Source organism: Lagenorhynchus albirostris, chromosome 3 (assembly GCF_949774975.1).
Source record: "Lagenorhynchus albirostris chromosome 3, mLagAlb1.1, whole genome shotgun sequence".
Taxonomy (NCBI): Eukaryota; Metazoa; Chordata; class Mammalia; order Artiodactyla; family Delphinidae; genus Lagenorhynchus; species Lagenorhynchus albirostris.
Window position 1 is genome coordinate 59,693,640 of NC_083097.1, and position 15,501 is coordinate 59,709,140.

General features: G+C 42.4%; 1 protein-coding gene across 1 annotated transcript in view; it reads left to right on the forward strand.

Annotated features, from left to right (window-relative positions):
- Window positions 1-1,196: 1,196 nt before the first annotated feature.
- Window positions 1,197-15,501, forward strand: part of SV2C (synaptic vesicle glycoprotein 2C) — a 177,867-nt gene continuing 163,562 nt past the window's right edge. The window contains exon 1 of the mRNA XM_060146124.1: window positions 1,197-1,776. Within this exon, the coding sequence (XP_060002107.1) occupies window positions 1,197-1,776 (580 nt within the window). The remainder of the gene's footprint in view (window positions 1,777-15,501) is intronic.

Genomic DNA, 15,501 nt, shown 5'->3' on the forward strand with positions numbered 1-15,501 from the left:
CTGTAAAAGTTATGTTTATACTATACTGTAGTTGGTTAAGCGTGCAATAGCATTATATCTAAAAAATAATAGACAATACCTTAATTAGAAAATGCTTTATTGCTAAAAAACGCTAAACATCACTTGAGCCTTCAGCAAGTCATAGTAGTGACATCAAAGATCACTGATCACAGATCACATGACAAATAAGGAAAAAGTTTGAAATATTACAAGAATTTCCAAAATGTGACAGAGAGACAAAGTGAGCAAATATTGTTGCAAAAATGGCGCTAATAGATTTGCTTGACCCTCGGCTGCCACAAACCTTCAACGTGTTGAAAATACAGTATCTGGGCTTCCCTGGTGGCGCAGTGGTTGAGAGTCCGCCTGCTTATGCAGGGGACAAGGGTTCGTGCCCCAGTCTGGGAGGATCCCACATGCCGCAGAGCGGCTGGGCCCGTGAGCCATGGCCGCTGAGCCTGCGCGTCCGGAGCCTGTGCTCCACAACAGGAGAGGCCACAACAGTGAGAGGCCCGCGTACTGCGAAAAGAAAAAAAAAAAAAAAAAACAGTATCCGCAAAGCGCGATAAAGCAAAGCACAGTAAAATGAGGTGTACCCATATATGATTTGATAGCATTGTGTATAGGGATGCTTGCTTATTGTTTTGTTTGTTTTTTCATTGTGAGGGAATGAGGTCAGACAGGATTCTTCTATTATTCTGGGTTTGCCTTTGCAGCATATGTATGTATCTGTGAGCAATATTACTTGTCTCCGTCAGGGTCTGTCTTTCTAGCACTTTTGAAATTAGTTGGATGTACTTATAAAGGTGTTGAGATATTCCGTTGTATTTTCAGGGGAATGCTTGTGCATTCTATACAAACTTACCCAGGAGACAGAGTTCCTTAAAAACAATAATACTAATAGTAAAAGCCCTAAATACTCCAAGTTCTGATCTCACTTGAGCAGAGAACCAGCAAACTGAGTGCTCAAAAGAAAGGAAAAGTGAATTCTGTGTCTTAGTCTATGGGACCAGTGAAAAGAGACCAAGAATTAGATGGTGAAAAAGACATGGAAAAAAATTAAAAATATCTTCTGTGGTTTTTCTTCTCTTGCAGTTCCATTTTGAACCCAAAGTGGATGATGCTGTCAGGACTGAACCACTGACCAGAGTCTGTGAAAAATTCCCATCTTCTCATTGGCCATCAGTTGAGGTAAGATGGAAGACTCCTATAAGGATAGGACTTCACTGATGAAGGGTGCCAAGGACATTGCCAGAGAGGTGAAGAAACAGACTGTAAAGAAGGTGAATCAAGCAGTGGACCGGGCCCAGGATGAATACACCCAGAGGTCCTACAGTCGGTTCCAAGACGAGGAAGAGGATGATGACTATTACCCACCGGGTGAAACCTATAATGGGGAGGCCAATGAAGATGAAGGCTCCAGTGAAGCAACTGAGGGTCACGATGAAGATGATGAAATCTACGAAGGGGAGTATCAGGGCATCCCCAACATGAACCAAGGGAAAGACAGCATTGTGGCAGTGGGGCAGCCCAAGGGCAATGAGTACAAGGACCGCCAGGAGCTGGAATCAGAGAGGAGAGCTGACGAGGAAGAGCTAGCCCAGCAGTATGAGCTGATAATCCAAGAGTGTGGTCACGGCCGCTTCCAGTGGGCCCTTTTCTTTGTCCTGGGCATGGCCCTGATGGCAGATGGCGTGGAGGTGTTTGTCGTGGGCTTTGTTTTGCCCAGCGCTGAGACAGACCTGTGCATACCAGATTCGGGATCCGGATGGCTAGGTGAGTGCATCATGTCAGAGAGACACATTCTGAAACTGCTTTATTTGTTGAGGACAGTTAACAAATAGAATAAATACTTTTCGTATGGAGCCCTGCATTTTTTCCAACACTTGAAAAATTTTAAACATGCAAAGGAATCAAAAGAATGGTACAGTGATGCCCATATATATCCACCACCCAGATTCTCTAGTTAAGATTTACTGTATTTTCTTTATCACCTAGCCATCCATCTATCTGTCTATCTATCCATCAATCCCACCTTTATTTTTATGCATTTTGAAGTAAGTTAGAGCAATACATTTTAACTTACACTATTACAAATGTGTGATAGTTAGTTAGTTTCTCCTTTATTAACTTCCAAAGCCATTATATGAAACTTATCTGACACTTTTCTAAATACAGAGGTTAATTCTATAAAACTCTGACTAATGTGATATCAAATTTCAAATTTATCTATAACATTATGGTTTAAATAATTTCGGGACTCTAACAATTTTTATTTTTTCTATAATCTATGTGTATGTTTGCTTGTTGGTTTTTTTCAGTTACCTTTACTTATAGAATTGTCTCTAGATGACTTTTTCCTTTTCCAAGTTTGTACCTTTTTGCCTACACTGGAAAAACCAACTTCCTTTCCTCATAGGACTTAAAAATCGATTTCAAATCATATTAATATTTAAATTATATGTGTTAAAATAATATGATCTCTCTATAAAATATCTAGAGAGCAGGTTTGATTTTTGTTTTAAAGTTACCATGCACTCAAGGTTCATATTGTTACACAGCTGTAGTTAACATTCCCACTTGCCTATGGGAGTGAAAATAAGAAGGCCAAGAAACATGCGCACAGCAGACTATCCCCAAAGCTTAAGGTCCACGTCAAACACCTGGTACATTAAGTCATGAGGCCTTTCAAACCCCTTTTGCTCAGCTCACCTCAGAGAACATGTTTATGTGCATATTAAACCTTTATGTGTTTCAGAGTCTGTGAAAGAAAGAAAGAATACTTGGTGTCTCTGTTTCCAAGGGACTTTTTAAAACTAAAGTTTGAAAAACCAAAGCATACAAATCTTTTTGTAGTTTAGTAACTCTATTAAGTAATGTTACAATTATTGATGCTGAGAATTTTTCTGTGTAAAAAAAATTAAATGTCATCTACTTACCTGCTCTATGACAACATAAGAGAGAGAATCATGCATGAGACAGGATTTACATCTTGTTTCTCTTATATGATCCACTCCTAGCATTTGTTTCTTTTTTTATTTTTAAATATTCATTATAAAATTTTATTTTTAAAAATTTTTTATTGAAATATAGTTGATTTACAATGTGTTAGTTGCAGGTATACAGCGAAATGATTGTTATACCTATATATCTTTTTTAGATTCTTTTCCATTATAGGTTATTACAAAATATTGAGTATAGTTCCCTGTGCTATACATTAGGTCCTTGTTGTATATCTATTTTATATATAGTAGTGTGTATATTTTCATCCCAAACTCCTAATTCATCCCTTCCCCCCCTTTCTCCTTTGGTGACAGTAAGTTTGTTTGCTATGTCTGTGAGTCTGTCTGTGAGTTTCTGTTTTGTAAATAAGTTCATCTGTATTAATTTTTTAGATTCTGCATATAAGTGATATCATGTGATACTTGTCTTTCTCTGTCTCACTTAGGCATTTGTTTCTTTAATTTCGTACCTGGAAGAGATGGATCCGTAGAAGCCAGGAGGGGTGAAGGGGAGGGAGTGGGGACGTATATTGATTGCATGGCTTTTGCTGTTAGATTCATTTGTGTGTTCAACTATCAAAATGCAAATCATGGTTCAGAGGAGGGTCCTTACTTATTTGTCAGATTGATCATTTCAGCATATCTGTTTCATACGTAGCACTGTATTTTGTTTATTGTTTTTTCCTTGGTGAGCAAGTCTACCCACTGTAAGCCTCGGAGTCAAAATATTTGTCATGATTTTGCTAATGGAATATATCAGCAGAATGTTTTAAGAAGACAGATAGTTAGAAATACATCTACACAAATATTCAATACTTGCAGGCTTAAGTTTAGAGTAGCAAACTTTTCATGTTATGATCCTAGCTTTTGTATTGGAAGCATTTCAGAAAAATCTAAGCTGAGCTTGCCCTTTATCTTCTCTGTGCTGAATGGAAGTGCAGTATCACATGCGGGGCTCCTGTCAGTCTTTCCCATAAACCCATAAACCCTGATGGTGCTGCACACTCCCAGTGGCATGCACAAGTGTAGATGATGCTGGGGAACAATAGGAGCGCAGATATTTTCATCTCTTCGTAAATGTTGCCTGCTTTAGTGAATTAAAAATGTGGCCCCAGGAATGTGTGGTTTCACTCCATGTTGGGAGTCCTCCACAGAAGCATTTTAATGGTCTCCTAACTGTGCCTTCCAGACTCGCATTTCAATTAATTTGCGTTATAATTTCACTTATAATTGCATTCTAATGGAGTCTTTTTTAGACAAGCATGTAAATTGTTTTGCCATTTTCATTTCATCGGATTATAGCTTTGTAATATAATTACCACACTAAGTCATAGCAGTGGGATCAAAATGCAAGAGAGGAAGATGCATGACCCATGTTTGGTAGCCTTGGGAGGAGATAAATTTGCAAAATAATTTCTCATTTGCCACTAAGCACTGTGTCATTTCCCTCAAGGAAAACTAGGAATGAAAAATGCTAACCAATTTATGTTTTAATTTTGGGGGAGATAGCTCCTCTCTTTGTGTTTGCTAGAAGATTGACTTCCAGGTAGTCAAGGGCATACCTTGTGTGCGTGTGTCTGTGCATATGGCCCGTGTGCATATGTAACATTGTTAATCGGGCTGGGAAGAGGTTAGAGCAAATATTTAATTAATTATCTAATGAGCTGTCCTTTGGGGGCATAAGTCCCATCCCTTTAAGATGATCCATTTTCTATTGCCAAAGTCGGTTTATTGAGAATTTATTATGTGCAAATCACAATGTTACCACAGGGGATAACAGGACAAAAAACAAAAACAAAAGAGGGTTTGCGTATCCAAGGAAGTCATAGTTCAGCACGGAGAAACGACAGATGTCTGCACACCGCCAGGACAAGGAAGCAAGTATCAATAACCAGAAGGGAAGTGTAAATAAAGAGACTTCAGGCTGGGAGCCCACGTAAGGGGTACAGACCTGACTAAGGCAGTGGAAGGAAGGTGTGGATTGGAGGGCTGGTCCAGGGGTAGAGTCAGCAAGGATCTGGTCATTGGTTAGTTTGGAAGGGGGAGGAAGAGGGCAGTTTCTGAAAGGAAGGCGATCCATCAAGTTAGGTAATGCGGAGTATAGGTTTCAGCATGAGGGAGAAAGAAGAAAGGTTTAGTTTTAGACTCATCACTTTGAGATTTGGGGGGGCGAGCAACCGAAGAAGAGCACCCAGTGGGCCACCGCCCATTTGGGCTAAGGTGCCGAGCATTTTGAGGGCCATCTCATTTCAGATGAAACTGCCCACGACCTTAACCAGGGAGAGGGCGGCTTCCTGCCAGATACTGCTTGTGGGACTGGTGGTGAGGAAAATGTCCTCAAGGAGGCTGTAAAGAAGCATCCAGGAGAGAGAGGAGGTCCGCAAGTTGCTGGAAGAAGGAAGGGATGTGCGAGTCTTAGGTGCTGCCCAGTCTTGTCGTAAAGATTGAAACGGGCTCCTCAGGCCTGGCATGTTAAGAAGGTTTTGGCTGCTACTAATGGTTCTTCAAACGGACACGGTGTGCCGGGCTAGGAAGTCTTTTTAAGGGAAGAGCTGTGTGTATCGAGTGAAGTGACAGTATATCCTCCAGATTCCCAGCCCCTGTCGCAGGGTCGCACAGGCATCAAGCATTCTCCCTTCATAGTGCTGTGCCTCACAGCTGATGCAGTGTGAGCGAGCCCTCTCTGACCACATCTTAGTTCCTCTAAGAGTAGTTGAGCGGGGCAGGGTGGGTTCTAAGGAAAGCCCCAGGCAGGAAGGATGTGTGGCGGTATCAGCCCCAAGGCAGCTCTCGCCCATCAGAGCACAGCAAGCACCTCACTGGCTGCTCTTTCCTTGTGCTCTTCCTTCAGAGGGGGCTGTTGCCTCCTGAGACCCGCCTAGTGAAGCAGGGAGCCTGATCATTTTTGGTCTGCCTGCTTTCTGGATGGGGATCACAAAGCTTAGTAATTTTTAGGAATTAAAACATTATCATGGCCAAGCATTGACTAGTACAAAATAGATGGAACATAATATATCCTTAACCAAAGCATAGTGGGAACTAAGCCTGAACTCAATGATAACTAAACATCATCTAAGTGTTCCTTCTATCATTTATCAACTATAATGCCTAATTTCCACATGGCCTGGTGATTTTCAGGATGAGTTTTGGTAGTGTAGTCGGGACAAAGCCAGATTACTGTAGGATTAAAAAGTGAAAGGAGGGCTTCCCTGGTGGCGCAGTTGTTGAGAGTCCGCCTGCCGATGCAGGGGACACGGGTTCGTGCCCCGGTCTGGGAAGATCCCACATGCCGCAGAGCGGCTGGGCCCGTGAGCCATGGCCGCTGAGCCTGCGCGTCCGGAGCCTGTGCTCCGCAGCGGGAGAGGCCACAACAGTGAGAAGCCCGCGTACCGCAAAAAAAAAAAAAAAAAAAAAAAGTGAAAGGAGTTAAGCAAAATGGAAATAGCAAGGCCATTTCATTCGATAAGTATTAGTTGAGCACCAACTATGAGCCAGATACCTGACAAGGTACATCAGGAGATATTCTGATGAGTATATTGTGATCTGTGTCATCCAGGAACTTTTTTTTCCAGTGGTATAAGTACCTTGTGAAGAGATCAGTGTAAGTACATTATGTTTTTTCCATGACAGAGTTATTGAGCACAGTGCTCTAGAATCACAGAGGAATTCCTTTGGGAAGTGGTAAAAAATTAATCTAGGAAATGATGTTTAAATAGCGTTTTGAGGAATAAATAAGAGTTTACCAGGCAGAAAAGAGGGAGAATGGCATTCCAGGAAGATGTTAAAGTTGTCAAAGGATCTGAACTTTGTGGGGGATTGTGGGGAGTTCGCCATGACAGGCAGATCTTGTTGGGGCAGACAAGGTCAAGTTGTGGGGCAAGTTGTGAAAGACCTTAATACCAAGACAAGGGGTTGGGTTTTATTCTGTAGTATGCAAGATGGCATCATCAGACCTGTAGTTTAGAGAACCACCTCTGGCAGCAGTGTGGGAAGTGAATTAGATGGGAAAGAGTCTTATAAAGTCAAATGGACATGAAATCTAAGTCTCTGCTACTTACTTTACGTGTGATGATTTGCAAGTAATGGACATTTCTCTGTGCCTCACATCTGTACACCGGGAATAAGAATACTCAATTAGATTGGGAGGATCAAATGAGAGAATGTGTGTATAGCTTTTAGCAAAGTACCTAATATGTAGAAAACCCTAATAAATGATAGTTGCTATAATAACTGTTAGAGGCATGAAAGTCAGTTAGGAGGCTAACAAGAAAGTGCAGGCAAAAAATAGTAGACTCTTGAACTAAATCAGTTAACAGGGTAAGAATAGGGAAATGTTTCTAAAAGAGACATGGCAAGATTTGGTGAATGAGAAAGATGGTAAGTAGAGAATTGAGGATGACATCCAAGGGGTTGGGCTTGAGAGGCTGGGCGGGCATTGGTATGGGCAACTGAGATTGAAGACAGAGAAGACAGAGCACGTGGGGATACTGATGAGGTCCATTGGGAGGGTGTTGCTCTGATGGGTAGGAGAGTAGTCAGGACCAGAGGATAGACGAGGGAGTCTGAAGAGGGAGGCGAACCATGGAGAACACAGCTAAACAGAAGGCGGAAAATGGCCAAATGAAGGTACCTGTCAGTTTAGCAAGGTGTTGGAGAATCTTTTGGCCCCCAAATATCTGATAGCCAGAAATAAATTCACCTGCATGGGGACACTTTTAAATTTGATGTATATGTTCATTTAGACACTTTGGTTCTGTGTAGCCCTCTTTGGAGGTAGATGGAGTAGGGGAGGGGGTGGTGATGGGACCTGCATCACCAGAGCAGACTCAGATTCATCTCCTACTTCTGCAGTTTATGTGAATAAAGGATTCCATAGCCAAACAGCAACAACACAATGTTTAAAGGTATCTTCTGGAATATCAGTGACTTCAGCCGCCACACTGGTATTACAGTAGGTTCAGTGTTTGGTAAAGCGGTATTTATGGGGTGGTCATTATGTATGGGGCATGGCCCAAGGCCCTGTAAGGAAACTGAGATGAATAAGGCTTGGTTCCTGTTATCAGGGGAGATCATGGTATATTCCAGGTGTTGGTGCCTTTGTGATGGAGGCAACCCCTGTTGTCTTAAAGATGAGGGTAGGAGACCTAGGGAGTTCGGGTGACTTGCCTAGTCCGTGGCTAGGTATTAGCTGAGACAGACTATAGAACACACGCATATAGAACAACTCCTAATCCCACGCTCCTTTCCAGCTCTCTAATATTTTTATTTAAAATCCTCTTGATTGGGTGTACACCTGGAAGAATACAAGGCTCTCAATGATTGGCAAGACTGTGTCACTCTGGTATCTCAAGCAATGACCTAGAAATTCACTTTTTGTTTCTGGACTCCAGCAGTATAATCACCTGATGAACTTACACATCTTTCTCCCTTTTCTAAAACCCTCATACAAGATACCACCTGCTTTTTGTATTTATAGGAAGCACATAATGGCAGCAGTCACAAGTGAGAGATTTGATTGCCTTGGAGAATTAACCTATACAATCAGCCCATAGTGCAAAGTCATCTTAAAGAGGCAGAGTAGCAGAAGTTAAAGAGAAGGAATGTAAGCCCCTTGGGACCAGGGGGTTTTGTGTGTTATTCACTATTGTATTCTCCCTGCCCAGATCAGTGCCTGGTACATGGTAGGATCTCAACAAATGTTTGTTGAATGAATGAATGACAGTCTTTGAGATCATTAACACTTTAAGACCCCATTGAAGGTATAGACATATCTAAATTAAAATGTGTTGTTTTGAATGGGAATTCAACAGTAATGGAGGAACACAAAAGGGAAAGTCATAGATACAGATGTTGGCAATGCCCTTCTAAATGCTGCTTGGGGTTGGGGTCTCCTGACCAAAGGATTTAACCTGTCTGGTTTGAGGGCTACAGGTATTCCTATCGTAGTGAAGGCTGCATTAGGCAGTGTTGGCCTAGAGTTCGTGAAGGTATGAATCCTGTAGCTAAGAGCTCTTGTTATAACTCTATGCTCCAAAGTAACATGAAGACTTCAAGTTTAGCTCTCTAGAATTTGCCCATCAGGAATGTGCTTCCCAAAGGATGCCAGTCTTCTTGGCAATTCTGTGGTTTTTTGTTTTTACTAACTGGGCTTTTTCCATCAGTCTATGGTGAGGTTGACTATTGGGAGTCTGCTTCTGAGAGACAGATCTCTCCTTGGTGTGCTGACATGTCCGGTTTCTGAACATGTAGAACCAAGGTCCAGACCAGGATTGGGAGGAAGTAGCTATCACCCTGGGAGGCCTACTTGGGTCATCACCTGGGTTTCCCAGAGAAATATCCCATCTGCAGTACATACTAGTTTTCCTTTAAAACATCTACAATAATGGCTAGATTTGATTGGCATATTGGGCAAAAGCAGAGCTAGACCAAGAACATTTAAAGCATTAAGAAGAGTATATTTGTATGTATGGAATTTTACTTGACCTTTTTTTTTCATTTTTGGAAGCTCTTGAAAGTTTTTAAAATATTTCTAAATAATTCTAGAATAAATACAGATTTTTTGTGAGTTTATGATATATTTCTGGCTAGGAATGGAGCAGTGATTTTCACTTTACTCAATATTTTGCTATCAATCATTTCAAGGCAGACTCTTTGGCATTCCTTTATCTCCCATTGACAACTGTAGTGTTCATTCAACAAAAATTTTTTGAAAAAAAGAATTAAAATTAAAGAAGACTCAATAATTTATTGCCATTATATTCCTGGGTCTTAGTTCCTTGGGTCTTTTACATCACCTACTATGTGACAAGCACTGTTTTAAACTCTAGAGATACGATAGTAAATAAAACAGAAAAAAAAAGATCTCTGGTAAGCCTTTAAGCATGTCTTTTAACCTCTTTTTATAGTTTTTACTTGGATGGTGTGGAATTCCTTAGAACATACAGAATTCTCTCTCTCTCTCTCTCTCTCTCTCTTTAATTTTCATTTACCACTTATAGAAAGGGTAGTTTCCTTGAAGGCTGGGCTGGATGGATATGACTTGAACTCAAACCTAATTTCTTTCTCCATCCCTCCATATGGTCCCTTATTCCTTTAGCTATTAACAAAACAAGAACAAGTTTGCTGGGATTTCTAGCTGCTTTATATCTAGATGTCTGTATTTGTGGGGGGAAAAAAGCTTCACGTTTCTGAGATCCCCTTTTTTAAGTCCCACTGACAGTGGTTTACCACTAGACTGCCAGCAAAGCGCAGTGACTTCCTCCCTGTGTACTTAGCCTCTTTCCAGGTGTGTATCACCCCTGCCCAGTGCTGCCAGGGGACCAGCATATATCCAAGCTGGTAACAAAGAGTGATGCAGAGTTTTTCCTCATTAGCTTTATTCTAAGATTTTAATCATTTGGCATCTAGGTGTGCTCTTAAAACCTGTAGCTTTGTACCCTAAAAGTGTACGCTGTAGGTTTCAGGATCAGCAGCTCTGCAGCCTGCCCAATCCCATTGTTCTCTACATCTGCCTCTGTATCTTGGAGGGAGGTTTGATCTCTGTTGTGAGTGCGCCCTCTGGCTCTGTTTAGCCTCTTGCTGTCATAGTGATCCTAATTGGAATTAAAAACTTATTATTGACTCAGAGAGAACATCCTTCCACCAAAACTAACAAAACCTTATTTGGATTCATTATTGCAAATGGGAAAAGAAGACTCAATAATTCATTGCCATTAAACTCCTGTGTCTTATTCCCTTGGGTCTTTCACATGCTTCTGGGAAAAGAGAGGTTTCTGACATCCGAATGGAGTCGGACTAAGTAACCTGAAAAGATTTCTCCATCCAAGGAGTCTACAGGAGAGGAGTGAACAGAAACTCTGTGTTGCATTCCTGAAACTCACCAATAAGTACGTTCTGGGACTGTGAAAGCGTGATAGTACATGCCCTCTGTCACCCGGATGGCCCCTGGCGGATTTCCCACAATACAGCTTTGAACCTGAAGGCTGATTCTTGCATCCTGAGTCCCTATATCGCTATGTCCTAGATTATTCCTGGGTGAGGATTCTGATCCGCTGGGAGTACTGGCTTTACATATCCTAATTCAGTCTGGCACTCACAGTGAAGACACTGGAGAACTTGGTGGTGTGTCATCGGATTAGGGAATCTGTTAATTGTGGACTTTGGTTTAAATAAGGCAATCAGAATTGTGAATCATCCAATAACTGGATCAAGCCAAATACAAATAATACAGACTTGTAGGTTTGAATTCTAAACACCAAGATGCAACTGCACCTTTTCACGGGAAATCTAATGTCTCAATATTCTCACATAACAAGGGCTTTTATAGGACTTAAGCTTTCTGCAGAATGCTTCAGAGAGTAGGAAACGATTTGATTACATTCATCTTGAAGCATTAGTCTGATGAATTGCTGATGTACGTATTCCCAACCCACGTATTTGCAAACTGACATTCTTACCTTACACTTTGAAATTTCTTATTGGTCTTTAAGGTTGTGAGAGGAAAAGTAAAAGAGGTCCTTGGTTATTGTTCTTACCTTCAATTTCAAAACTAAGGTCTGTAATCAAATACAAAATGATCGGCAAACAATGACTTCTTCCAATTAAAAATTTTAAATGTAAGGAATTTGCTTAAAAATAAAATGTAATGTTCCTTAAATTATTTTCAAATCTCTCTGTTAAAGATGGTGAAGATGATAAATTTTACGAATACTTTACCACAATGAAAAAAAATGCAGTCTTCTTGTGCATATTAGGAATGAGCAAATATTTCTCAATATTGGAATATGCTTATTTCTACCATTAAATTTATTTTTTTACTCTCAAGACAGAGTCTGGAAAAAGAGAAGCTGACAGCTGAGAAAACTGTTGCAAATCCTAATGAAAGTACTTTCCATAGCCAGCTTAATTTGTGGGGCTGCCATGTACAGTTGTGCAGGTTGTGACCTGCACAAAGACACCAGGCTGGTGATGAAGGGGCTGGAATCCAGCCCTCCTCTACTCACCAAGCCACTCACCCAGGCTGGGGCTGTTTCCACCTGCCTGGAGGAAGGGTTGACTTTCTAATTCTTCTACTCCAAAGAGGTTCCTTTTGTCATTCATCCACCCAGATGAGCACCTTTTCTCAGTCACACAGAGGTGCCTTTTGCGCCTGGAGGCTCTGTTACTTGGGGATCAACATTAGGTAGTGAGGAACCTCAGGAGATACAAAGGAGAAGGGAGATAAGAAACCATGGTCTTACCCCTCCAAGAACTTAGGGCAGATTCAGAATATTCAAAGGAGTAAAAATGATCAAGGGGAAAGTATAACTAAAGTGCAAATATAGGGATTCCCTGGTGGCACAGTGGTTAAGAATTCACCTGCCAATGCAGGGGACATGGGTCTGAGCCCTGACCTGGGAAGATCCCACATGCCACGGAGCAACTAAGCCTGTGCGCCACAACTACTGATCCTGCGCTCTAGAGCCCACGAGCCACCACTACTGAGCCACGTGCTGCAAGTACGAAGCCCACGCGCCTAGAGCCCGTGCTCCGCAACAAGAGAAGCCACTGCAATGAGAAGCCCTCACACTGCAACAAAGAGTAGCCCCTGCTCGCCGCAACTAGAGAAAACCTGTGTGCAACAACAAAAACCCAATGTAGTCAAAAATAATAAGTAAGTCAATAAGTAAATGAATGAATGAATGAATGAATGAAAAAAGAGAGAAGTCACCGCAATGAGAAGCCCACGCACCGCAACGAAGAGTAGCCCCCGCTCCCCACAACTAGAGAAAGCCCGCGAGCAGCAACGAAGACCCAACGCAGCCAAAAGAATAAATAAATAAATTTATTTTAAAAAATAAAGTGCAAATATAACTCTATAGACGTTCACATAAGCAGTTACAGTTGCTGGATGTTAAGCACACTCAGATTAGTAGGAGGTTTATTTTAGCATATCATGTGTCAAACTGTCAAACTAGCTTAAAATATTTGGGAAATGTTGAGAAATGAGGGACTGCCTTTTAATGCCTCAGAACGATAGAGTTGGAGAGAATGGACCTAGCATGGACTTAGGGCTATGAAAAATGCTTCCATCAGGGGGCTTCAGTCCCACTCCTAACCAGGGAGCATGTGTGTATTGGTGGCCCAGAAGTTGCTGAGGTTTATTTTTTTGGAAAAAAAACAAACAGGAAACGACATTTACAACTTCCATCAATCATAGGTTTCATTGTCTTAAGGTTCCTATTTCATTCATTCCAAAATCTGACACCAGGAGGTTTCTCTCAAAGGAATGGGGTGGAAACCCCTTCAACAGTGTGGTCGAGTCCCGTCCACCTGGGGCTTGCGTTTGGCTCAGCAGGACTGGGAGGTGCTTGGCTTCTGCAGAGTCACTGGCCTGCCCGCTGTGTTGAGCTGAGAGAGAGAGAGCATAGCCTCCTCTTTGCATCCTTTGGAGACAGGCTGGTGCTCCAGAGACTCTGGGTGGAGATCTGGGAAGCTCTGAGGCCCAGAGCCCCAGGACATGGGGGCTGGGGGCCGGGGGGATGGGGGGGGGAATTTCCAGATCTCATCTGATCATGATCATAGCTAGGTTTTCCTTCCAGCCCTAACCTGTGTTTCTGGCATCTCAAGGGCAAGGAGCAGAGCAAAAATTAGGGGAGTGGGCATATCAAAGACGTGCCGCCCTTCAGCCCCCAAAGGAGGGTCCTTGCATGGAGGACAGGATGGGGTTCCCTTGGGCGTTGGGGAATCGAGCATGCAACGGGCTTCATGCTTTGCCGACTTTGTCTGCCTGTCTCAGGTTTGCGTTCACGCAGTCTCCTCTGGAAACTTTGCACCATTATCCTCAATAACTGACATCGATATAATTACCATTAAAAGAAAGAGAGAAGGCTCTGCTTTAGGACAGTGGACCTGCTAGTTATGCCACTGATGAGGGAGTTCTCGCCCACATGTAAGAGCCCCCCACCCTGCACTGTGGCCAGGCGGGGGCTTGGTAGAGTGGTCAGAGCCCATCTGTACCATCACGTCGGCCCAGCCACATCGTGGAAAGGGAGGGAAGGAGAGCAGCTTCTCTCCTGAGGCCCGGGGAAGCGCTCACAGAGAGCAGGACCGAGCCTCACCTCAGGCACTTTTGCAGGGCATCTCCATAGCACCATCAGTTAGTGCCTGGGAGAGGAGTTCTGTTTAGGTACCTAGCATAGGCTCAAGCTCGCAGAGGGGAAGTTCAAGGGGCTGCTTAGCATTCAGTGTGCACTTGGTGAAGTTGGGAAGATGTGAAAGTTGGAATTGCTCTGCCTCGTGTGGGATGTTAATAAGGTGCTTTGAAGTAAGTGCTGGAGCACAGCTTTCTTCTAAGAGACAAAGATTTGTTGCTGTTTTTCGCAGAAACATGCATTTGGGGAATATTTCTGTAGCGTTTGAATTACCAAAGATCAATACACAAAATAAATTATGTTCCCGATAGCTTTTGGTATTTAAATTTAGGTATTTACAATGTCCAAAGAGAAGAGAAAAAGTAGTTTTAAGTAAAATCATTACCAAGACTATCTTAGGCCTTGGGAGGGATTTGTGTGAAGCAAAGTGAGAATGAAATCTGTGTGCCCCCTTTTCTGCGAAAATGCTGACACCATGTGACATAACGGCACAGTTTATATGAACATAACATGCCCATCAGAGAGAGGAGAGAACTGATGGTGAGAGGTCAAGTTTAAGCTCCCAAGCAAGATTTTAGCACGGGGTCCTTTTACCCTTCCCAACGACTACGTAAAATCAAATCTACCCAAGGGAGCTCTCCTCCCCTCCTGGGAGATGTACCATTGTCAGGAGGGGGAGAGCAGGACATGGGCATATTTGGGAGAGGATTGGGGAGGGTGCTTTCACCTCCAGATTCAAGAATCTAATTTACCTCTGTGGCCTTCTGTTTGAACCTTCCTCCCAGCACTCAGGGACCATCCTTGGCTTCTGTAGGCTCATTCAGGTTGGCGTAGCAAAGATACTTCTACCACACGAAGAAATCTTCTCCTAGGAATTCAGGTGGACCATGAGAACACGTTGTGTTACACTCTCTGTGAGAAGCAAGGCTACTGTCTCTCCAGCCCGATGCTTCCTGACAGTGATCGAACTAATGTGTAAAGAAGATTCCACCTTAAGGTGGAGTCAGCATCTCCCCCTTGTTATGTTAAAGAGGGAAATGGATGGACAGGAGGAAGCTGCGTGGTGGTTAGTGACGTGCAAAATTGGAAGGAAGGATGATAAAGAAATTGGATGATAAGAAAAAATAAAACAAGAAAAACCACGTAAAAAGTAAGCCAAAAAAGAAATTTTAAGAAGAAAAAGAATTAAGTTCTGATACATGCTACAACACGGATGAACCTTGAAAACATGCTAGGTAAATAAACCAGTCACAAAAGGACAAAAGATTGTGTGATTCCACTTATATGAATGATCTAGAATCGGCCAGTTCATAGAGACAGGAAGTAGATTGGAATTACCAGGCGCTACAAGGAGAGGGGAATGGGGA